The sequence below is a fragment of the Ochotona princeps genome, chromosome 30 (genome assembly GCF_030435755.1).
Source record: "Ochotona princeps isolate mOchPri1 chromosome 30, mOchPri1.hap1, whole genome shotgun sequence".
NCBI classification, from domain to species: domain Eukaryota; kingdom Metazoa; phylum Chordata; class Mammalia; order Lagomorpha; family Ochotonidae; genus Ochotona; species Ochotona princeps.
This window is the reverse complement of record NC_080861.1, coordinates 19064466-19089542: the sequence shown is the minus strand read 5'-3', so window position 1 is coordinate 19089542 and position 25077 is coordinate 19064466. Positions and strand designations below refer to the sequence as shown.

Below are 25077 nucleotides of genomic sequence, written 5' to 3'. Positions count from 1 at the left end.
CATACCAGCAGGGAGCTGGGTTAGAAGCAGAGCAGCTGGGACTTGAATCAGTGTCCCAGTGTGCCATGCAGAGGTCACAGGGCCGGGTTAACATGGTGCACCACACACCAGCCCCTGGCATGTTTTTAAAAGTAGGGCCATTTCAAGCCTTAGCTCATAACTACAGTTGTCACTCCAAGTCCAACAGCTAAGGGCAAGTCTCACCCCTTCCTCCATCCTCCAAGATCACCTACACTCGCCAAAACTTGATTTCTCTGTGTATACTAACAGTCACTTATTGGGTGACTTAGAGAATAATTCGTTTCCATATTTGAAAAAAATAGACTGATACTACTCCGATTTAGAATGCTTTTTGCTATAAATAAATGTATAGATGTATATGTAAGTACAGATTTCTGCTACAGCAGATATTCTAATCTACAAATTGAAATTCTGGCTGGGATGGAGAACTCCGAGGCACAGAATCATTTCACATGGTACTAACTACAGCTAGCAGTGAGATCCAGGTGCAGTTAAAGGGCGTCTTCAGGGAAGCAGCTGTTAACACATCTGGAAGGCACAACTATGAACGCTTCCAGTTACTTCAGTAAAGGTCAAGTTTTGGGCCCCCTGACAGATTTTAGTATCATAAGCTTTGTTGTTGGTTACCTTATCTTGTTCAAGCTGTTCAATTAAGTTCTTTGCATCACGCAACTGAGTGATAAGTTTAGTCTTCTCAGCCATATGAAGCTCCTAAAAAAATTTTAAAAGTTCATTTCCATTTCTAGTAAAGCTTCTCAGACGAGAATGCTAACATTTCATCTAACTTAGACACGTCTAACAGTCCACTGGGAGGAAGGTATACAGCAAGTCTCAAAAGGACAGTAGGTGCTGCGGAGCCCAGGGCACGGCGGCGCCCGAAGAAGGACGGCCCTTCTGGCCAGTTGGCCGGGTGGAGGAAGGCCTGCTGGCCAGGTGGAGAGCACACGGGAGCCTGGGGAGCCACAGGAGGAAATGAGAAAGGAGATGTCACCTTCATCTTCTCCAGTTCTTGAAGCCTTTCCTCCAGCTGCTCCTGCAGGGCCTCCTTCTCACTGGTGAGCAGCGCGCACTGCTCCTTGTGCGACTGAATGGTCTCCTTACAGCGCTGCAGCAGGCTCTCCTGACGCCGCACTCTTTGCTGGAGAGCTTCCAGCGTTTTAGCAGAGGCTCCGTCTCCCACTAGCGAGGAAGCAGAGCAGGAAGGGACAGTCAGCAAGGCACACGGAACTCTCCGGCGAGTCTGCTAGTATGCAAGAGCACATCCTGGTACTTCACACTCAGGGCCACCTCCAGAAGCAACAGAACCATCATCCCGGATCACTAACGGGGGGCTCCTAATGAGGCCCCTTCCAAGCCCCACTCCTAGTTCCCATGTGTTTGATCTTCACCTGAAGAATACTGCATTCACCTCCTCCATGATACAACCCTGCACAAACTGAATTTACCCTCCTTACAACAAAGTCTCATAACCATCTTTTATTATTCAAAATTACAAACCCTCTTGCCCATGTCTTAGCTCACATCAAAACTAGTCCAGTGGTTCTCTGACCACATTCTAATCTCTTCCTGGGAGGAGTTCTGCTGCGGCCTCCCATCTCCAAATCCTAACTTGAATCAGGGAAGTTTCTGCATCCCAGAGGGCTACCAAGACCCCCTGAAGCTGACCATACAGGCAGCAAGGTGCTTGGCAACTTCCTATGGCTCTGGTTGGACCAAAAGTTCTGCACAGCCTCTCTTTATCACTGAGATGAAAAATAGGAATTTGACTCAATATGTACCTTAACATCTGAAAGAACAGAGAGGGGGTGTAGCTGAATTTTCAGACAAAACTTTACTATTTCTTCTTTTTCAGTTATGTATAGGCATCTCAGAATATATGAACATGTACTATTTATTCAAAAGATAAAAATATCCAAATACTAGTAGCATATTAACAATCAACAGAACTGATCTGATATGAAATGTACCTACTGCTAATAATAGAAGAGTTTAACATAATAAACTTCCGTACATTTTCAATAACATTTCAATTTCATTGAAACATTTCATTTTAAATTTCAATTGTAACAAAATGTCACACAACTCACGGGTTATGAAACTTTCAAGTTTTAGAGCAGTTACTTCCTCTCTCCTAAAATAACAGAGAGACAACAAGGCAACAAGGTCCTCGCCCCGCTCTGGCAATGACGCTGCTTCTACCCCCGTCCTCGCGCACCACCCTCCTCTGGTCTTGAGTCAGCCGTCCAACCAAGCGCAGCCTACCTGCTGGCTCCACGGGACTCTCCGGTCCCTCTTCTTCCTGTGGCTCTATCTCAGAGAGAGGTTTGGGGAGGTCCACATTCCCTGGGCCATTTCGCAACCGCTGTTTCAGCAGAGAAACCTAAAATACAGGTACTTCATTAGAAAACTAATCAGAAAAACATACAGTAATACTACCTGGACACAGACAGGGCTGGAGTAAATGGTAACCCTTTTACTACACAGAAGGGGAAAAAAATCAAGACCAAAAAGGCTGCTGGCAATGCACTTAGATTTCTTCTTCTTCTTCTTCTTTTTTTAAGGTTTATTTATTTTATTGGAAAGTCAGATTTACAGAGAAGGAGAGGCAGAAAGATCTTCCACCAGATGGATCATTCCCCAAGTAGCCACACTGGCTGGAGCTGAGCCAGTCTGAAGCCAAGAGCCAGGAGCCTCCTCTAGTTCTCCCATGCGGGTGTAAGGTCCCAAGGCTTTGGGCATCCTTGAATGCTTTCTCAGACTACAAGCAGGGGGCTGGATGGGAAGGGGAGCAGCAGGGACATGAGCCAGCATCCATATGGGATGCCAGCACTTGCAAGGATTTAAGATTTAGAGACTAGGCCATTGCACCAAGCCCTGCAGTTAGATTTCATATTGATGGTTGACAATGACATCATAGTAAATAAAAACAGACCAAAGCTAAAAAAAAAAATTAAAATTAATATTTTTAAATGACTTTTAAAATTGACTGAAGGAAAGCAACACATTTTTAAAATACGTCTTTTTTTAAAAAACAAAAATTAAAAAAAAAAAAAAACAAACACAAAAACCTGGAACCCCTTGGCTGCCCCACCGAGCCCTTGCGTCTGCCTCTGCGGCAGTCCTGCACGCCTCCCCTTGCTCCACACCTGAGTTTGAAGCACACTGATGTGCTGGTCCTTCTCCTCCAGCGCGGCATCAAACTCCTCCTGCAGGTGTTTCTTTGCCTGCTGGTCCATCTGGAGCTCCTACAGCATGAAAGAGTTTATAGGCAATTTTCAGTTTAAGACTAAACAGTACAAACTTAAGGTTTTCTAAATTTAGAACCATAACCAACCTAGCTGCGTATTTGACTTCAGATACAATATCAACAATAGTAAAAGAGAATAATCAGTATCTGAAACATTATTTAAGACATTCACATTAAAAAATAATTGTGTTCCTAAATGAATATTAAAGTCCAAGAAGAAAAAGTTCACGCTCTGGAGTTGTAATGAGTTGACAACAAAGAGAGTAACAACGCAAACCTAAGAGGACAAATATTCGTATGTTCCCCCTGACATGCGGCAACCTTCATGCAAGACACAAGCTCTCCAGACATACAGGTAAGCATGCATGCACATATATACATGTAGAGGATCTGCATGATGCAGGCAGTACACCATGAAGTGAAGACATACTGCACTATGCATTGCTACCAAAAGATGGACTCCCGGGGAAGCTGCCCAACACATCTTACCATAGAATGCCGGACTTCTCACATTCTCTATACCTACATTGTCAGGATGTATTTAAATAGAATGATGGACTTACAACAGCTGTTGAGAGACTAACCTAATGTTACAATACAGGGCGAAACAGCTGCGGGGGAGGGAGTGGGGAAGGGTGGAAGAGGAAATCCCTGAGCCTAAGGAATTGTATAAAATAAAGAGTTTAAAACAAAGGAGGGGATAACAACTTCCTCGAGGTGAAAGTGCTATTTTGGGAGATCTTATTGATTCTATCGCGGTAGACACTTGACCCAAAACTAAACGGTCCGGCGACACTCAACAGTCCTCCTCCAGAGCTTTTAACACAAACCTTGATTTGTAAAATGAAGACTAACTAGTTCATCAGCAAAGAATCACATTTCTAGTCCCTGAAATTAACAACCATATTGCTTTCTTTAGCATTAATGGGACTTAACTAAATCCAAAGATCTTTATCTCTCGGTTATACCAGCCACTAATAATAATTAGCTTCTCAACAAGGCACCTGCTTTCCAGGACTTAGGGAGGTTCCTCTTTCCTTCCCCAGCTCTGCAGCCCCTTCCGGGGCCAAGCCTGTGTCCTGTTAGAGATCCAACACACAGAATGCCTACCTCACCAATTAACTAAGATATTCAAGCATTTATCTTTGTTGATTCCTACATACAATTAGCTTGCAAATTCTCCACAATGTTTAGTGTCTACCTTTTCCCACAACTATAACCACAAACAAGATTTCTATCATTTCCAATAACTGATTTCCTTTGACAGCCTTCTAGAAATTTCTTACCTGAAGTCTTCTAGTTAAATCCATTGCTCACACATTTGTTACAATACTATCTGCCACCTACTGTCCCCTAACTGCCTGACGCCCGTCTCCGAGCTGATTTCTGAGCCCCCCTCTACTGTTCCTCTGCCTATCACCTCCTCACGTGGTTTCCCCACTCCAACGCTGCTCAGATCCAGAGTGAAATTTCCACAGACCCATGGTGGAGGGGTCAATGTGGAGAGATTTTTCTTGTATCTAAATTTCTTTCAATGAAGCAACTGTCCTAGGGTTGGACATTTGACACAGTGGTTGACACGCCACCTGCGACAACCGCATTCCATGTCGGTGTGTGGGGGATCGAGTCACAGCTCTGCTCCCAAACGCTGCTTCATCACAGCTCAGGGGCCAGCAGGTGGCCCGCCAAGTACGTGAACTTCTGCCCACCTGGAGCCCTGGACTGTTTCTGGCTCCTGGTTTTGGCCTAGCTTGCTCTCAGTTGTCAGCATTTAGATGATGGACCAGCACATAGCAAATCTCCAAATGCCTCTCTCCCTCTCTTTCAATCTTTCAAATAATAAAAACAAAAGTCTTTTTTTTCTTTTTTTAAGGGAACTCAACAGTCAGTAGACCGGTGTTGCAGTTCAGTGAGTTAGGCCAGAGCCTGTGACACTGGCACCCCATATAGGTTTTGCTTTGAGCTCAGACTGTTCCACTTCCAATCTAGCTTCCTGCTAATGTGCCTGGCAAAACAGAGAATGGTCCAGGGCTTGAACCCCTGCCACCTACTTCTGAAACAGCGATGGAGTTCCTGGCTCCTGGCTCCTGGCTTCTGCCTGGCCCATCCCCAGCCATGGTGGGCATTTGGGAAGCGGGGCCACTGGGATGAGAACCAGTGCCCATACATTCAAGGCGACGACTCCAGCTGCTAGGCTACAGCACCAGGCCTCATCCCATTTTTATTTTATAATAAAACATAGGAAATTATATCCCTTATGTTATGTAGCTCTGAAATGATTCCCTGCACTGACATATTCTACTCTGTGACATTTTATCTCAGAGTGTTTTCCTGCGTCCCTCCAGGCGTGCATCTTACCCGATGCCGCATGTGAGAGCCTGGACCCCTGACACACAAGTTCCTGCCCTGGTTACCAACACCCTGCCAGCTTAGTCTGTGGCAGGCTCACACTCTGAAGACAGAGTGCACACACCGACACCGGTCTGCCAGCACTGGTACCACCCTCTCTCATCCTGACTTGCGGTGCCATCTGGTGGTGAAACGTTCCTATAAAGGTGTGCCTCAAACTTTATCTTCCAAGGAAGCCTGCCCCATCCTAACTGAGCAGCTGGGCTTGATGGGAACACCCTTACCACGTGTTCACATTGCTCTCCTCTTTAAAGTCCGTAAACCTAAGGAAATTTCTTTTGTAAAGCAATACATCGTGTTAAAACCTACTTGCAGAATATATTTCCACCATTTCTAATAAATACCAAAATACAAACGAAGAGCATCACCAACAATGGGGGAAGCAATAAAGTGTCAAATGGACCCCAAGGAATCAACAGGCACTCATGCAGAGCAGAGCAGGCTCACGTGAGACAGGGAGGTGAAACCAGGACGGGTCCCGCCCACTCAGACAGCAAGTGGGGTCCCAGTAAGACATAAAGGAGCTAAGTCTTAATCCATTAGAAAAATCATCATGTCCCCCTCCTCCCCACCAAATTACAATGAACCTAATTAGTATTTTATTTTACCATGAAGTTGGTTGCTTAGGAAAAACGAAATGAAGCCTGGCCGCTTCAGGGACAGCTGAACTCTACAAGTTACAACCAACTGTTCGTACAAAAGCTGTTCTTGTCGCTAACCAAGGCCATTCTTACTCTTATTCCAACAACACACGTTTAGAAAAATCACATATCTAAAAACTCAGGCTTAGTCTTGGCTTTATAACCTGGGCTGATTAATCGTTATTGTAAGTAATTAAGTGCATCTGAAACTACTCCAACACATACAAAAGTTCCAATCCATATCAAAGATTTAATTACTGTTCTTTAAGTACTATTCAGTAAAACTTACCTCTCTTAATTCTCCAATTCTCCGGAGTGCTTTATCTTGACTCTGACTTAATATACCCTTTAATTAAAAAAAAAAAAAAAGCCATTAAACAAAACTGCATGATGTCCAATAAGTTAACAAAAATTATTTTAAAATTACAACAACTGTGGCAGACGGTCTTGAGGCACAGAAGGTTAAACTGTGATCTGCAATACCTGTGCCTATATCAAAGCACCAAGTGGGGCCCCAGCTACTCCAAATGCCCCGAGAGCAGTGGGTGATGGCCCAAGTGCTTGGGCTCCTGCCACCCAAGCAGGAAACACATGAAATTCCAGCTTCCTGGAGTCGGCCTAGCTCAGCCCTGGCTGTCAGGTGGGAAGTGAACCAGGAGATGGAAGATTAGTTGCTCTCTCAAGCTCGCTCGCGCACTCTGTCTCTCTCTCTCCCTTTTCTCTCTTAACCTCTGTGTCACTTTGCCTTTCAAGTAAAGAACTAAATCTAAAAACAAATTTGAGAAATACTGGACAATCACTTGTTCAAGAACAACGTGTGATTGTGTAACTCTATGCACTTGCTCAAATGCACAGGCAAATAATTTAAACAAAAAGTAAATTTTATTACGTTAATTCAAAATGAAGCTTAATCAAATTCCAAATACAATTTCTTTCACTGTAGCCTATATGTGTGGAATATATCAAGTATTAGCCTGTTCCAACTCTGACAGTTTGTGGCTTAAAAAGAAATAGCTCTCGGGGCTGGCATGGCAAATGGGTAAAGCAGCTACCTGCAATGACAGCACCTCATATGGCTTCAAATCCTGCACTCTCCACTTCTGATCTAGCCCCCTGTTAACAGCCTGGGAAAAGCAACAGAAGATGGCCCAAGGGTCTGGGTCCCTGCCACCCACATGGTAGACTTGGAGGAAGCTCCGGTTCCCGGCTTGGCCCAACTCTGACAGTTTGTGGCCATTTGGAAAATGAATCGGCAAAGAGGAAGATCTCTCTCTCCCTCTCATTCTATCTTTCAAAGAGCTAAAGCAAGTGCATACTTTTTTTTTCCCTAAAAGGAATACCTCTTATTTATATTAAAGGAAATCATTGAGGAAATGTATAGATGGCTAAATTATTAATCATACATACGAAACAATGAGCTCAAACAGTAACGCTGTAAGAGGAAATGAGTCACTCTTGGATGTCGAAGGGTGTGCTTTCTACAAGCAGAAGAAAATAACCTTGGAAAGTTACAATCTGCGGGATCAAAGGAACACCCATTCTCGTTGGAGATGACTACACAGTTACCTCCCTGTGCCCTGCGTGCAGTGACGAAAGGCAACGGCACAGGGAGGCGCATGGATTACATGGTCAGGAGAGTGTGGCTGGCTTGGATTTCTGTGGCCTTGTAAGTGAATAAAACAAAACCCATGGCCACGATATTATGGTCTTATTTTCCTAGTGTCAAATATAAATTTTTAAACACAGGAAGATAAATGTTGTAAAAGATGGAAGAGTCTCATCCAGCCCTTTTACAGCCACCAGATCTGGAGTCCAGCTGCCGGGAAGTGGATTCCTGTGCTCCTCCCTGCGAGTTCTGGGCTGTGCAACAACGAACATAGTCCGTACCACTCGCACCACAAGGCCTGGCGCACAATGTGAGCTCAGTGGTAGCTGGTATGAAAAGTGCTGGCAATTGTGTTGGCAGGGGTTTTTAATCTCTCTGGCTTTATGAAAAGGATGTTTGCCTACTAAAGAAATAGGCTTTGAGACATGCACACATGGACATGTGTATATGGGCAGAAACCAGTTAACATCATTAAATTTCATCTCTAATAATTGTGTGGGACTAGACTATTAAGAGTACTTCGGTGTAACTAAAGTTTCAGGAAACATTTACCGAACTGAATACTCTACTTGCAATACAATCTAATTTTCATTTTTAGTAAGAATAGCTAAACTCCAAGTTAGCAATGAATATCTGTAATCATACTGAGCTGATTAGATTCAAGACCGAATAGAAATTGAATGCTTATTAGAGATAAAAATGTAAGGGAGATTAATTATTTGAAAATAATATATATGAGACAAACTAGTCTTAGCAAAGGCCAGTTTACAAATAACTTGTTGGGCTATATGATTCTTCAAGAAAGATACAAATACTAAGTGATTTGAAATCATTTTTTTAAAAATCAAAATAGCTTTGGGCCCGGCGGCGTGGCCTGGCAGCTAAAGTCCTCGCCTTGAACGCCCCGGGATCCCATATGGGCACCGGTTCTAATCCCGGCAGCTCCACTTCCCATCCAGCTCCCTGCTTGTGGCCTGGGAAAGCAGTGGAGGACGGCCCAATGCATTGGGACCCTGCACCCGCGTGGGAGACCCGGAGGAGGTTCCTGGTTCCCGGCTTCGGATCAGTGCGCATCGGCCCGTTGCGGCTCACTTGGGCAGTGAAACATCGGACAGAGGATCTTCCTCTCTGTCTCTCCTCCTCTCTGTATATCTGGCTGTAATAAAATGAATAAATCTTTAAAAAAAAAATCAAAATAGCTTTAAAAACGTAGCATGGTGGCACCATGTGAACTACAGTAACTATTTTCCCTTAGCTCAGATGTGTGGCAGGATATTTCTGGCACAGTGGGGCCAAGGTGGGCCACCCAGAAAAGCTATCAAAGGTCCTTACCCCCACCTGTTTAACCAAGAGTTTTCCAAGAAGCAGCCTCAGAAAACAGTGCTTTTAGGAGGGAGGCTGCTTGCTGGAACCTGGCAACATGCTAGGAGGCAGAGATGTCTGCAGGGACGAACAGAGGGGAGAACACAGACGGCTGGCTTTCTTTTCTACAACCGACTGCAGACGGAGAGGTGAGGAAACACTTAAAGGGGGCAAGCACGACTTAAATCCAAACCCTTTAACCACCACAGGGACCTCAAACCCAGAGAAACTCGTCCCTAAAATAACGCAAAATCTCGGGCACATCTCATTCCATCTACAGGGCAGGGAGACGGAATAAATACTTTGATCATATGGAGAAATATAAAAAAGAGACAACTAGAAACAAATATTTTACAGTATCTTTTCTAATGTTAACATTTCGTGACTCAAAACTACAGCCAATAAACCACTTACTTGTAGCTTTTTCTTCTCTCTCTGAAGAGTCTGATAAGCTGTAACAAGCTGAAATAAAGTCATCAATAATGTTAGTCATTCTTAAACCAGTGGCGTTATATTAAACTCTAAAAAACTTCTGCTCACACATCTCGAGGCAGTCCAAACATATATCAACTAGAAGAGGCCTTTATAAACAAACCAATCTAGTGAAATGCATAACAGAAAAACGTTCTAAAAAGCAAAACACAACTTGACTGTGAGATATGAACTCTGCGTATGACTCCTCCTTGGACCTGCACCTCCTTAAGCCTCAGCAACTAGTTTCACAGATGGAGACTGGGACCCCATCAGCAACATCACCAGGGAGTTGGCTGGAAAAGCAAGTTCTTGGGTTCAAAGTGAATGCGACAGGGGAAGTGCAGGGAGGTGGAGAAGTAGGAATCTATTTTAAGAAGCTCTCCAGGTGACTGGCTTTGGGCTATAGCAGCTCTTGTTAGTGATCCCTAAAGTTCCTTTTGGCTATAGGCTCTAGACTACAGCGCTGCAAAGTTCTGAAGAAACAAAACCCTAAGCAACCCGGGGAAGGCGGGATTTCAAAGCCTAAAGATCATATTTCAGCTAAGTTAACACACTGTCACACCACCTGATGAAATTAAACGCCTAACCCAGAGAGCGCTATACATCTGCGGGCTGGGCGGCTTCAGCCAATGAGCAGGCCCTGCTTGATCAAAGTCCAACGGGTCTCTAAAGAGACTGGCTGCCGCGCCGAGGGCAAGCACGCTTCCATTCTGAGTCTGGTCAGATCCCTCTGCAGATGGCTCGCTGTGTGCCCCCAAAGGCAATAGGCAGGAACAATGGAAGGCGAGTCTGGGCACAGACATAAAAAAAAAGTCTACCCAAGACTGGGATCCTGTGTTTCTTACCAACACCAGGGTAAGAAAATAATGCTCCAAAAAGACATGGGGTGGGGTAGAAGAGGAACCCCAGAATTGATGTCACTATAGCATTATTGCGCCTTATAAGCCTCTAGAGTGCATCTGAGGTAGTACAAGACCTAGAAGACAATCACACTCCATCACCTGTGTGACTTTAAACAAGTCACTTAATTTCTGAGTCTCCAGTCCCCGTTCTACAAAACAAAGCTAATTACTATCTACTTCATAGGCGGGGTACAAAATCAAATGATAATGCAAATATAACACATAGAACGTGACAGCATAATTAAATGTTAATTATACTGAGGCCCCAACATCCAACTTAACAACTATGGGACGAGTTTCTGATGGTAAGAAACATAAACAAAATGATTTTAGACTATTATTAGCTATGGTAAAAAGTAAAAAAAAGAAAAAACAACCAAAGTAGCAAGCTTCCACAAGTACCTCATGGGATACATGAGCTTCCTGCTGATTTATAACCCCTAAGATCATCAGAACGCTACACATCATTCAGGACAGTCATGGACAACTTCCTCCGGAAGGCCTTACCTGAGGAAGAACTGGTTCAACAGAACAGGACAGGAAAGGAAGCAGGGAGAGCGACTAACACAAGTTAGCCGGAAAGAGAAGAGCCACGTTCCTGAAGGACCAAAAAGAAAACCGGAAGCGGCACTACTACCTCCCTAAGACCGACAGGGAGTGTGATCCTCACACGGGTTAGATTCACCTGACAGGCAGGCACTCGGTGGCCGTGGAGATGCTGCTCGGGACACCCACATCTCACAACTGAGTTGCTGCGGTTACTTCCTGCTCTGCTTCCAATGCCAGCTCCCTGCTAAAATACCCCAGAAGGCAGCAGGCAATGCCTCCAGCACTTCGGCCCCTGACAGCCAAATGGGAGACTCGGGTGCCGTCCCAGGCTCCTGAATTCAGCCTGCCCCAGCCCCTGTTGCTGTGGGAGTTTAGGGAGCAAACCAGGGGATGCAAGATCTTTACATGTCAGGGTGTATGCAGGTCTGTTTGTCTCTGTCTGCCTTTCAAATAAAATGAATGAACATCAAAACTTTTCAGGACTATTTATTGAAAGGCCAAGCTACAGAGAGAAGGGGAGATGGAGACAGAGAAAGATTCCATCTTCACCCACCAAGTGGCCGCAATAGCCAGGGCAGAGCCAGACCAAAGCCAGGGGCCAAAAACTCCTTCTGGCTCCCCACGTGGATGCAGAGGCCCGGCTGTCTTTCCCGGGACACTAAGAGGGAGCTGGTCTGGAGGTGGAGCAGCCTGGATTTGAACTAGTGCGCATATAGGATGCTTACATCACAGGCAGCAGCTTTATCCATTTACACACAACACTGGCCCAATTATTTTTTTTTAATTAAAGGAGATTCATACAAGGCAAAAATATCAATGCAGGCACAATGAGAATGAGCCAATCTAAAGATCAACAGACAACCTAAAACATAACTACAGTAAATCCTAGTGGGTGTGCGGTGGGTAGCTTCTGAAGCCACGGTCCTTAGAGATGAGCAAGTGCGGGTGTAGGAGGAGGAAAAGAGAATGAACTTGACACTGGGTGGCCACATGACCTTGAAGAGAAGTGTGAAAAGAAAGGGACACAGAATGTGGGAATCAAAAAGTTAGGCAAGGGAACCTTCTCCAAACATTCACTGGCCATCTTGCTGAAGGGTCCCTGCACCTGCAGGTCTTCGACAAGACACTGCCAGACTACCTACCAGTACCAGCTGAGCACGGGACCTGGGCAATCCAGCTTAGTTAAATAAGCACACGGCTAAAAGCAATGGGGTCGTAGGAAGGCGAGAACAGGACAGGAGCAAAGGCTTTGGGTGAGTGACATCCAACTCTGATGTGCCCATGACTCTGTCTACTGGGAACAGAGGCTCTGCCCGTACCTCCGAATACTTTCCTCTGTAGCTACTCAAGCTTCGTTCCATCCTTCGTAAGCGCTGAATCAGCTGCTCTTTGTTGAGACTGTCGGAACCACCAAGGGAGTCTTCGGCCTCACTCTCCATGTCAGAGGGCGGGTCAAAGGCGGCAGGGGAACTGTCCAGGTCAAGCCGATTCAAGGACTCCCTGGACGAGGTTCGCACCAAAGACTCTTTGGAAGAAGACCGGAACAGAGATTCCTTGATCGGACTTCGAAACAAAGACTCCATGGAGGGCACCCGGAGCTGGAGCTTCTGTGCAAAAGACTGCGTGTCACCTGACTGCAACCAAAAGCGAAAGGAGAATGAGGGTTCAAGTGCATACACGTCATCTGCACCACCCCCAGCCACACTAGGAGATCCATGCTACATGCATGGCTTTGTATGTAACACACTGCTGTCTGAAACAGTGCAGGAGTAGGCGTGAGAGGCCGGGGGTGCGGCTCCCAGGTCTGGCAGCCAGTTGCATGACCTTGACTAAGTCGCTCTGGCCCTGATCTCCTGGGAGTGCTGAGAGGGTCTGTCACCTGAACAATACTCTCCTTGAAGGCAGTGGCCATTTGGAGGCACCATGTTTTGCTGCCAGTGTATACCAAGTATGTAAAACACAGGTGCGCACCGTGGCAGGCTCCCACAATGGGGTCGACTCTGTCTCAAAGACCCCAGGAGTGAGATGCTCAGGGGAGACAGAGTCACAAGTGGGCAAAGATTGTAACGAAACAAAAAGATGCTCTTCAGTGTATAATTTTAAAAATCACACACACTTTTAGAGGTTTAAAAATATTTCTAAGCGACATTAATGATAGTATGGGTTAACATCCTAATCCATTAATAGCTGTTGAAAGTAAAGATTGGCCAAAATGGTCTACAACCTTCACACACCAATAGATTCATTTCAGTTCCGTACAACAGTCAAACCTAAATAAATACAAATGTTCAATCACTACAAGACACATTAGACACTCATGGAAAGAACCCCAGGACACAGTAGACAATGGCAAACAATCCCGTTATAAAAGAATGTGTATACTGTGAATTCATTTTGACTTAAAACATTATTTTTTTTAAAGATTTATTTATTTTTATTACAAAGTCAGACATAGAGGAGAGACAGAAAGATCCTCCATCCGATGATTCACTCCCCAAGTGACTGCCAACGGCGGCCCAAAGCCTTGGGGCCCTACACCTATGTGGGAGACCCATACGAAGCAAGCTCTTGGCTCCTGGCTCTGGATTAGCTCTGCCCCAACCATTGCAGCCACGTGGGGAGTGAACCAGCAGATGAAAGATTTTTTTCTCTCTCTGTTTCTCTGTAAATCTGCATTTCCAATGAAAGTAAATAAATATTCTTTAAAAAACCTATAAGGCCAGATTTCATTTTTTTTAAATCTATTTACTTTATTTCCCTTAAATTTTAAAATGAGAAATAAATGGATGTTAAATCCAGTTTAAACTTTTCCCAGGAAACAAGAAACACAGTTACATTGGCAATACGTATTATTTCACATGTCTGAACACTATAGTTTCAATGGAGATTCAAATGCTTACACAGATATAGATTGACCAATATTCTGAATTGCTTAAAAAAAAAAATAAGGGCCCGGCGGCGTGGCCTAGCAGCTAAAGTCCTCGCCAAGAACGCCCCGGGATCCCATATGGGCACCGGTTCTAATCCCTCAGCTCCACTTCCCATCCAGCTCCCTGCTTGTGGCCTGGGAAAGCAGTTGAGGACGGCCCAATGCTTTGGGACCCTGCACCTGTGTGGGAGACCTGGAAGAGGTTCCTGGTTCCTGGCATCGGATCGGTGCGTATCGGCCCATTGCGGCTCACCTGGGGAGTGAATCATCGGACGGAAGATCTTCCTCTCTCTCTCTCCTCCTCTCTGTATATCTGACTTTGTAATAAAAATAAATCTTACAAAAAAAAAATAGGGAACAGACCCTACCTGATGAATGGTTGGCTCACTTCCATTAACACTGTCAGAAGGTCTCATGGCGTAGGCAGATGCATTCTAAGGAAACAAAAGAAGTTCCATAAGGAAGAGGAACAGACAACCAGCCTGCAACAAAAACAAAATCCAAGTATCAAGACCTACTGGACACATTTATCTATTAAACAAAATTAGTAACTTTTCATTTATTAATATTTTCATGCAAGGCAAAACTAGTATGGTGAGTATTTTAGAAAAGTCATTTTACTGTAATATTTATAACTAAATAGCAAAGATTAGTAACAAAAATTATTTCAAGCTAATCACACAGCCCATCTCTAATTTTTTTCTCCCGTTACAAAATCCAATACCAGGAACTCAATTAGCAAAACTTAAACAAAAAACCTATCTTGAAAAAGAAGTAATTTCAATTATTCCCTAAAATAACAAATTTATCTGATTAACCAATAAGGAATATCTTGATAATAAGTAATGAAACTGGGCCCAGTACAATAGCCTAGCGGCTAAAATCCTCGCCTTGAACATGCCAGGATCCCATATGGGCGCCGGTTCTAATCCCGGCTGCTCCACTTCCCATCCAGCTCCATGCTTGTGTCCTGGCAAAGCAGTCAAGGACGGCCCAAAGTCTTGGGACCCTGCACCCATGGGGGAGACCAGGAAGAGGCTCCTGGTTTCAGATAGGCACAGCTCCAGTCACTGTGGTCACTTGGGGGTCAATCAGCAGATGGAGGATCTTCCTCTCTGTCTCTCCTCCTCCCTGTATATCTGACTTTGCAATAAAAATAAATAAATCTTTAAAAAAATAAAAGTAATGAAGTTGCCACATTCATTTGAGGACAGCAATCTAAATGAAATTGTTGTGACAATATCAGAAAAGCTTCTAATATAAAACTTCTCCCATGTGTGAAAGCTGTTTGCTTTCCTCAGTTGATAAGGCAAATGCCCAAGATAAGCAACCTTCTGCCAGTTAGAATGTTCATGGATCATGGCAACACATGAAATTCCTTAAGATTCAAAATTCTATGCTACAATCATGAGGTACAAAACTAATCATCAGGGCCCAGCGGCGTGGCCTAGAGGCTAAAGTCCTCACCTTGAAAGCCCCGGGATCCCATATGGGCGCCGGTTCTAATCCTGGCAGCTCCACTTCCCATCCAGCTCCCTGCTTGTGGCCTGGGAAAGCAGGAGAGGATGGCCCAATGCATTGGGACCCTGCACCCGCATGGGAGACCCGGAGGAGGTTCCTGGTTCCCGGCTTCGGATCGGCGCGCACCAGCCCATTGCGGCTCACTTGGGGAGTGAAACATCGGATGGAAGATCTTCCTCTCTGTCTCTCCTCCTCTCTGTATATCCGGCTTTCCAATAATAACAAAATTAAAAAAAAAAAAAAAACTAATCATCAAGCTACGGTTGGAGCTTTAGAAACAGCTCATAATAAAATACCTCCATGTTTTAAAAGCATCTCCACAAAGACAGCTCTAGCCACCTTGCTTCAGCAGCTCGGCAGCTTCGTTGGTGCACGTTTTCCTCCCTCTGATCTGGCCTGACTCTTCCATATCCACGCAGACAGCACAGAGCTCTACAAAGCGCATCTCAGGCTCCTGAACTCTGATGAAGTATTTGACACAAACTACTGAGACATGATACATATAAAAATGTCTACATGATTCTATTGTATCGTTTAAATACTAACCAAAACATTAGAAAACGGGACAGGATTTTTGAAATTTGCTTCAAACGCAAAGGGTGTGGGCTGCCCGCATGGGGAGGGCTCTGGCGGTGCAATCAGCAAAGCAGAGCGTGCGGCAGGTGCAGTAGGCCCGGGAGCCAACTGCTGCCCAGAGATCATGACAAGAGGATGGGGCAAGTTTTTACTTCCACTTTCGTAATGTATTTGAATTTTTTCTTAATTAAAAAAAAACCCACTTTCTTTTCAGGATAAACATTAGTTGAATTGTATCAGTCTAAGACTTTTCTTAAAGTCGCACAGGAAAGAAGGCTTGAGAGAACACGGCAATAAACTTTTACCTTTCTGTTCTCTGCCATTTGAGGAATTTTCAGTGGGTTACAAGGAGTATCACCCATATCAGTGCAGTGTCACAACATAATCCTGGCAGTACACTGCACTAAACACTATACAATCCAAAATACATTCTACAGAGATCAACAATTCTCCCCGCCACTCGGTATATGAACACATAAATGAATAGGAAAAGAACATGAAGGACTTCCTAAAATATCTGAATTAGCAGGAAGAATGGCAAGAGGGAGAGTCTACACTCTGGTTAAAGTCAATGACACAAAACATGATGCTGACCCCTACAAGCCAGTTCACCATCACCTGATATATACAGCCCAACATTCGAAAATGTCACCTCGCATATGTATTGCAACTGATATTACAATGCGATACAAATCAAATGGGGGGGGCGATCTTTATTCTGCCAAGGGCCATTGGGATACTTACAACCTTATCTGCAGGTCATACAAAATTATCAACTTAAAAATTAGTCCACGGTAGGTATATTAAGCTTGCACTTGTAGGTATATTAAGGTCGCACTAGCACAGCCAGACTAGACGATTTCCTGAGCCTTCAAGGCCCTGATGCCTGATTTAAATAAAGGAAGGACAGCTAATGAAAAGTCCTGGCTTAGTTTGCCCTCTAAATCGAAAGCAGGCATCTCCAGAAGCAAAGTAAGATTTTGTCACGGCCTGTAATGTGGTCTCAACTGCGGCCTGGCAAACACCTGTTCCCCTTTTCCACCTGCGGGGAGCTTTCTATGGCTTGCCTGGAGTGAAGCTAGCACATTCTTGTGCCTGTCGCTTTTCATACCTCTGCACCACAAGGGCACGTTGACATACTGGCCTCCGCTTTAAAGCAGGATCTTTCAGAGGACAAAATCCTACATCTGCACGTCAGTCCCCAGGACCTAACTCTCCACCTGTGAGTCCACAAGAAATGCTTGCTACATCCTCTATAGTCCCGTCTTTCTCAAGGCTTTCTTCCAGACAAAAGTCTGAAGAGCCAACTCAACACACACTACCACTCAAGTCACCAACGTTTTCTACCGGAGGAAATTCGTCAATTGCAGGAAATCCTTTGAAAGCGTTTAAATAATATACGTTTAAAAATATACATGACGGTGTATTTAACTTAAAACCACAAATTTTTTGCCAGGTTTATTCTCAATACATTTTTTCCATCTTTCAATTATTTTATTGACTGCAAAGCACTAAGGAATGACAACACGGGTTTTAGAATTCGGGGTAAACAGATGCCTTAAAAAAAAACAACAGGGCCCGGCACAGTAGCCTAACGGCTAAAGTCCTCGCCTTGAACGCCCCGGGATCCCATATGGGCGCTGGTTCTAATCCCGCCAGCTCCACTTCCCATCCAGCTCCCTGCTTGTGGCCTGGGAAAGCAGTGGAGCATGGCCCAACGCCTTGAGAGACCTGGAAGAAGCTCCTGGCTCCTGGCTTAGAATCAGCTCAGTTCCAGCCATTGTGGCCACTTGGGGAGTGAAGCAGTGGACAGAAGATCTTCCCCTCTGTCTCTGCTCCTTTCTGTATATCTGACTTTCCAATAAAAAATTTTTAAAATAATCTTTAAAAAAAAAAAACAGATTTGAGACTGATGCCCTGGTATGACGAGGTAAGCGTGTGCCTGCAGTGCTGGCCTCCCGCACGAACACTAGTTCACACTCCAGCCCGCTTCACACGCGGTTCAGCTCCCTGCTAAAGGCCTGGGCAAGCAGCAGGGGTGGGCGTGGGTCCTCGGGCTCCTGCACCCACTTGGCAGACTGGGACACAATCTCACTGTCACCCTGAGAAGTTTTTTTCCTAAAATTAAATTTAGAACATAATGTAAGGTTGCCTGTGGCTATTTGCATACCAAGGTTTATCTGGTGACACGGGCTCCGTAGAGAAATGTTTTCTCGCTGTTCAGACCATCTAAACCCCAGTTCAGTCAGTACCCAATCCAACACTAAAAGCCGCTTTTAGTGGGTGAATCGCTCTAAAGTTTAATCTGCCAGAGCATGAGCTTATCAGATACTTTAATGGAATAATACACAAGATCCAAAATTATGTGAATTCAGTCAGCGGAGAAACAATGGTAGCCATTTCCTTTCAGATATTCAATAGACACAAAACTGATGCAATCGACACAAAATAAGATGCAATTATTTTCGATTGTAAAGCCCATCTATTTAATGTTGTTTAATCACAAATTAGTGTGACAACTAATTTCTCCCCCAAAAAATGTGAGTCAATACCTCAAAATACTCTCCCTAGGGAGAAAACAGTTTAGCCCAAGAGAAGGTGGCCTTCAGTGAATTAGTAGGTGTTATTTCATTGCTGTTAAAAAGCTACCAGGAAGCACAACAGCCGTCAGAGTTCGGCAATTCACCCTCTGATTTCTTAGAAAGGTGTTATTAGTAGAAACACACTGCAGATGCTTCAAGAGAGGGTAAGTGAGAGCAGCAGGAGGTTTGCTTCTACAATGGCTAAATTACGTTGCTTCCGCCAAAGGGGATGCGGAAAGCGGTGGGAGGACTCACCACACGGCCACTCTGGGTTTTAGGCTCTTTGGAGGAATCCAAAGCAAAGATAGTATATTCAGAGAGAAAAGCAGGTTCTGCTATCATCCCGGCTAGGAGCTGTCTCATTCAGGGTAATGAGAAGAGGTGCAAAAAACAAAACACAAGACGAAAAACAAATCATGACGGCACGTTGCAAAGTGTTCTCATCGCACAGCACGCCTAACACCTAAGGGCCCTCACTCGCCCGCCCCTCCCTGCCCCAACAACAACAGCAAGCTGCCGGGAAGGTCAGAAATGAAGTTGAGTTGAAGACACAACATGAATACATTCTAGAGCTATTCCACATGGTGTGGTTTCTATGGCTGATGGTGCATAACCGGACATCTTAAAATTTCAAGGAAGCAAGATCTTCTAAGTGTTCTTACCACCATAATACGATGGTAACAATGCCAATAGAGTGGGAGGAACTCGGGGTGGTGATGGACAGTCCATAGCCTTGATGGTGGTGATGGTTTGAGGGTGTGTGCCCAAACTCAGGCAGCTGTACACACTAAAAACGTACAGCTTCCCGTAGGTCAACCAGACCTCAGTAAAGTGAATTTTTTCAAATGCATGTTAGAAAAGAACATAAGGCCTTAATGTAACATGCATAAACACGAAGCCAAACAAAAAGCATGAAAATGTATGCAGAAGAAAAAATTAAAAAAAAAAAACTTTAATCATTTATTTGAACTTATCTATAAAATTATTTCTTTCCAAAATACAGAGAAACTTTTAAAATGGATCATTATGGTAGATTTTAAAGACAATTTCTATTACACTAATTGTTGAAAATACTCTTGTATTTCAGTTTTCTTTCAGAAACTACGTAGTACCATCAAAATCATGTCTACTAAGTCACGTGTACACATGTGTACACATGATCTAGCCATACAGAAAATTATAATTAAAACGAATTTTTGGTAGAGGAAGCTATCGTATTTTCATCTGATAAAGCTACGCAGGAGTAAACGCAGAGAGAGGCAAACACGCATGCTGAACACATGGAGCACCAGCTCTGTGGATACCACACAGATTACCAGTGTCGATGACCAATGCTTCTACTGGGGAAACCAGTACGGGGAAGTACGGGTACACGCGGCCACCGCCACCAGCTGAATTCAATCAAGATAACCCAGGATGACTGCTTGGCCTAGTGGCCAAGCCAAACTGGGACACCTACAGCCAGTAACAGAGTATAAGGGTTCGATTCCCAGCTCGGCTTCTGTAATGTGCACACCAGGAGGCAGTAAGTAAGGATTCCATAGCTGCTGAGTCCTGGCACCCTGTGGGAGTCCTGGGCTGAGTTTCCAGCGCCCTGCCTAGGCCCCAGCAGGGAAGTCACTGTGAGAGTGGATAGGAGCACTTGTTTTTCAAATAAACAGTAAATATCATTTGAATAATATTTGGCAGACTTGTTGAAGGTTTTCAATCTATCGTGTATGTCTCTGACATAGATTTTCCCTTTCTTTCTGTCGTTGGTAGGATTAGTCAATCATTTTTTTAAATTTCTTCACTCTCCCACTCACTAGGACCAGTCAGGTCTCCTTGTGGCTTGCATGTTTATATCAAGATTTTTCTTTATCTCTAACATTTCTACTTAGTTCTTCTTTATCATAGCTCTCTTTTTGGTCTGCTTTTCCTGCAAAAATTTTAAGAAAATTATTACTCATTCACTTTACCAAAAAAAAAAAAAAAATCATTTCAAAGTATTTCCAAGACTAGCTATAACTTTAATTTTCTCTGGAACACATGTAAATCCCAATCCTGTTTCTAGGGGCTGCTTTCTTAGCATCGGTTTTAGGGTACTCTTTCACAGGCTCATTCTGAGAACAGTATTCTCTTTCTCCTCTCTGCAGTCATCTCTCCCATCTGATTCGCAGGATTCCAGTTTGCATTTCCTATCCCATAGCAATGTTGGGAGCATCATAAACTCCATCACTAAGCCAACACGCGGCTGGCTGAGTTCTTGACCACAAGGCCCCTAAGGGCAGAATCCAAGGCAGCGGTTAGCAAGGGCTGTCTTCAGTCCCGAGAGTCCCACATTAGCTTCTAACTTGAAGCACAAAATCCAACTCCCTGGAATCTCCTCAACCTGTCAACCAGAATTTAAAAGCAAAATTAGGGGCTCACATCATAGTCAACCCTGCATGCTGGTAGCCCATATGGGTGTCGGTTCAAGTCCCAGCTGTCCACTTCTGATCCAGATTTGCGCAAATAGTCTGAGAGAAGCAGCAGAAGATGGACAAGTGCTTGGGCACTTGTATCTGTGTAGGAGACCCAGTTGGAGCTCCTGGCTCCCGACTTCAGCTTGGCTCAGCTCTGGCTACTGTCACCACCACCTGGGGTGCGAACCTGGGATGGAAGGTCTCCCCCCGCAAATTATATATATATGCGTGTGTGTGTGTGTAAAATTTATTTATATATAATATATAAATTATATATAATTAATATGAATTAAATGCATATAAATTAAATATATGTTTAATTAATACAAATTTAAATTTTTTTAAACTGAGTCCTAATGTCTGCACTAGAAGTCCACAGTATGCAATGAATTAATTAGCCTTTGAGTTTGTCAAAGTGCTAAGTTGCAGTTTGCTGCGAAGGAACTTAAGTTGAACGAACTTCAGGTACAGAGGCAGTTCAGGTCAAATTTAGTTTTAACATCTGGCTGACTCCGAATTACGTAACTCAGATGACAGGAACAAATTCCCATAAAGGCAGAAATGATAAAAACTGACCTGGGAAAAACATATAAAACCTGAATATAGCCATGAAGATGGTGTGAGTTGGCAACCAAAACATTCCCACAAAGCAAAGTCCAAGACCAAATGATTTCATTGGAAAATTCTACCAACAATTTCAAGAAAATCATCATCTATTTTTCCAAAAGAATGTCAGAGAAAGAACACTTCCCAAGTAACCTTATGAGGCCAGTATTATCCTGACACCAAAACCAGATATCAAAAAACAAGAACACACAAGTTGTAAGAATACAGACCCAAAAATCCTTAAGAAAATACTAGCAAATCACACCCTGCATTATAGAAAAAAGATGACCTATTCGGGGCTGGTGTTGTGGCATTCCGGGTTATGCAGCCACCTGTAACATCAACACCCCTCATGAGCACCAGTGCGAGCACACATGCTCCACTTCTGATCCAGCTCCCTACTAATGGTCCAGGAAAAGCAGCAGCAGACGGCCCCAGTGCTGGCATCCTGCACACACTCGGGAAGCCTGCAGAAAGCCCTGGGTCCTGGCTTTGGCCTGACCCACGCCCAGTCTTGGCAGCCACGTGCGGAGTGAACCAGCAGGTGGAATCTCTTTATCACCATCTTTCCCTCAGTCTCTCTGTAACTGTTTTTCAAATTAATAAACTTAAAAAAAAAAGGACAGAGAGAGAGACTATATATCCTGATTAAGTAGGATTTACTACTGGAATGCAAGATTAACATCTGAAAATCCCTTAATACAGCACACCATATTTAACAGAATAAAAATTCAAACAGTATACACGTATCAAGAGACACAGAGGACATAACAGACAAAATTCAAAGTTGCTTCATCATAACAACATTCGGCAAAGAAAGACCAGAATGGAACGGCAATATGATTAAAAACTTTCGTGGAATTGCATGAAAAAGGGAAAGAATAACCAAGACATTCAACAAGAGCAGAGTAGAAAGCCATGACTACATGATCCACATGACCTACAAGAATTAATGTAAGATGAAAATGATATTTATTAAGACTCATTGTGCTAGGACCCAGCAACAGTGGCTTATCAGGCTAATCCTCCACCTGCAATGCCAGTGTTCCTTAATGGACACCAGGTTCAGGTCCCCGCTGCTCCCTGCTTGTGGCCTGGGAAAGCAGTGGAGGATGGTCCAAGGTCTTGCGAGCCTGAACCCACATGGGAGATCCAGAAGAAGCTCCTGGCTTCAGATCAGCTCAGCTTCAACTACCGTGGCCATCTGGGGAGTGAACCAGTGGAATAAAGACTGGTCTCTCTCTCCTCTCTGCAAGTCTGCCTTTCAAATAAAAATAAATAAGTATCAAAAAGAAAAGACTTACAATACCAAATTAAAGTGAACAAGGCAACAACAAAGGCGCAGATGGAGAGCTCAGAAACAAAGCTACTCAGAGATGAATTACTGATTTCTACACAAGCACAAAAAAGCAGTGTGCAGAAAGATCTGACAACTGGACAGACACACTCCAAGCCGTGAACCCTGACCCCTCACACCATCCTAAGAGATCCTTTCTGGGTGGGGTATACATACATACCTCTAAGTGCGAAAAGCAAAACAATACAGGAAAATATTCTCAGTGTCAGAAAGTAATTCTTTTCAAGATTTTAATTCATTTATTGGAAAGGCAGAAAGAGAGCTCCTCTGTACTGTATCACTCCACAGGTGCCTGCAGTGGCCTCAACTGGGGCTGAGGCTGAGAGCTGTGAGCTCAAGTCAGATTTCTCATGAGCTTGGGTGGAATCCAATCACTGGACCCACCACCTCTGCTCCCAGGATGGACACTAGCAAACGCTACCGTCAGAAGCAAGCCAGATACTGGACCCAGGCACTCAGACACAGGACACAGGCATCTTCACCTGGGCAAAAACCTACCGTGGGTAACTCCCCAACCACAACAACAACAACAAAAGCAAAGAACACTGGCCATTAACATAAAATATTGATATATTGGAAAATATCTTAAAACTAAGAATTTTTGCTCATCAAAAAATACCATTAAGATAATGAAAGACAAACCAGAATGAAAGAACATATTTCCAAGATACAGATCCAATAAAAACTTATAGCCATGTTATATAAAAAGAACTCATACAAATTAATGGAGAAAAAGTTAACCCGAAAGAAGAAAAGGGCAAGGCACTTAACATAGTCTTTTGTAAAAGGATGAATTGGTGATCAACAAACAGGTGAACAATGTGCAATCTTACTAGTGCAATGTGCAATCTTACAGAGAAATACAAGTTAAAGCACAAAGGCACTTTACCAGAACATTGAGATTTAAAAAAACTACAAATGCCGGGAGCAAGAGCGACTTGCATCAAGTCCTTGTGGGGAGGAAAATCTCTAGAACCATGCTGGGGAACCATGGCTGCAGCTCCTTCCAAGCAGGCAGAGCAGCTACTTCCTCTGCGCCAGCACACAACCAACAGGAACGCAGGTTCATGTGTCCAGAAGAAACACACGGCAGCCAAACACTGGGGACAAGCCAAGGTGTCCATCGAGGAAGGCAAGAGGCAAATATGACCATTCCAGGATGGTGGTGCTCTCGCTGGCAGAGGGAAGGGAGCAATGAATTTCCGACGTACCCCTTTTTCTGGATGGCTGGAACACAGGAATTTGCTTCATGACAAGTCATCAACCTATGCACTTACATGGTACCCTCTCTAGTATACCTGGGTTATACATCACAGGGAAGAAATGAGGTTTAAAAAAAAAAAGAATTTCGATGCCAGCTCCTAGCTACATGGAAGCAGTGATGGGACGCCTCAATTCTCCACTCACCAGTTTGAAAATATAGGACTTTCTCCCATAAGATGATACATTAAACAAGTTGCTATTAAACTATTCTGAAAGTTTTAAATATTAAATGCAGGATATACTACTCTTTCAAAGAGCTTAGAACTAATCACATAATTAACAGAAACAGTATGTAGGAATTACATAAGTGACCTGTCAAAATCACTAATCACATAATTAACAAAACAGTATCGAGGAATTACATAATTAACCTGGCAAAATCACTTCCCATTTGATCAGCAGCAACATTTACACTACATTCCAGAGCAATTCCACTTCTTTTGAGGGGGATTTTCAAGAAAGGAATTTCGAGCTTACCTCTCTATTGGGTGTGCCTTCATCAAGCTGCTCTGTAAATGAGGAGGTCCTGGACCTGGTTCTTGTTGGTGTTGAAGAACCAGAGGGAGCCTAGATTGAAGAGTTATTGCA

At 43.9% G+C, this 25077-nt stretch overlaps 1 protein-coding gene across 6 annotated transcripts in view; it reads right to left on the bottom strand.

The window, feature by feature from the left end:
* Positions 1 to 25077, bottom strand: part of GOLGA4 (golgin A4) — an 86824-nt gene that overhangs the window by 54431 nt on the left and 7316 nt on the right. For 2 of the 6 annotated variants that reach the window (XM_058657268.1, XM_058657269.1), the window contains exons 2-11: positions 24967 to 25056; positions 19075 to 19173; positions 14509 to 14574; positions 12531 to 12845; positions 9701 to 9748; positions 6608 to 6664; positions 3168 to 3266; positions 2284 to 2401; positions 1013 to 1200; positions 649 to 732 (exon numbers count right to left, since the gene is read on the bottom strand). In XM_058657268.1, coding sequence (XP_058513251.1) covers positions 649 to 732; positions 1013 to 1200; positions 2284 to 2401; positions 3168 to 3266; positions 6608 to 6664; positions 9701 to 9748; positions 12531 to 12845; positions 14509 to 14574; positions 19075 to 19173; positions 24967 to 25056 — 1164 coding nt within the window. The remainder of the gene's footprint in view (positions 1 to 648; positions 733 to 1012; positions 1201 to 2283; positions 2402 to 3167; positions 3267 to 6607; positions 6665 to 9700; positions 9749 to 12530; positions 12846 to 14508; positions 14575 to 19074; positions 19174 to 24966; positions 25057 to 25077) is intronic. The other 4 variants (XM_058657271.1, XM_058657270.1, XM_058657272.1 and 1 more) reach the window with 4 other exon arrangements.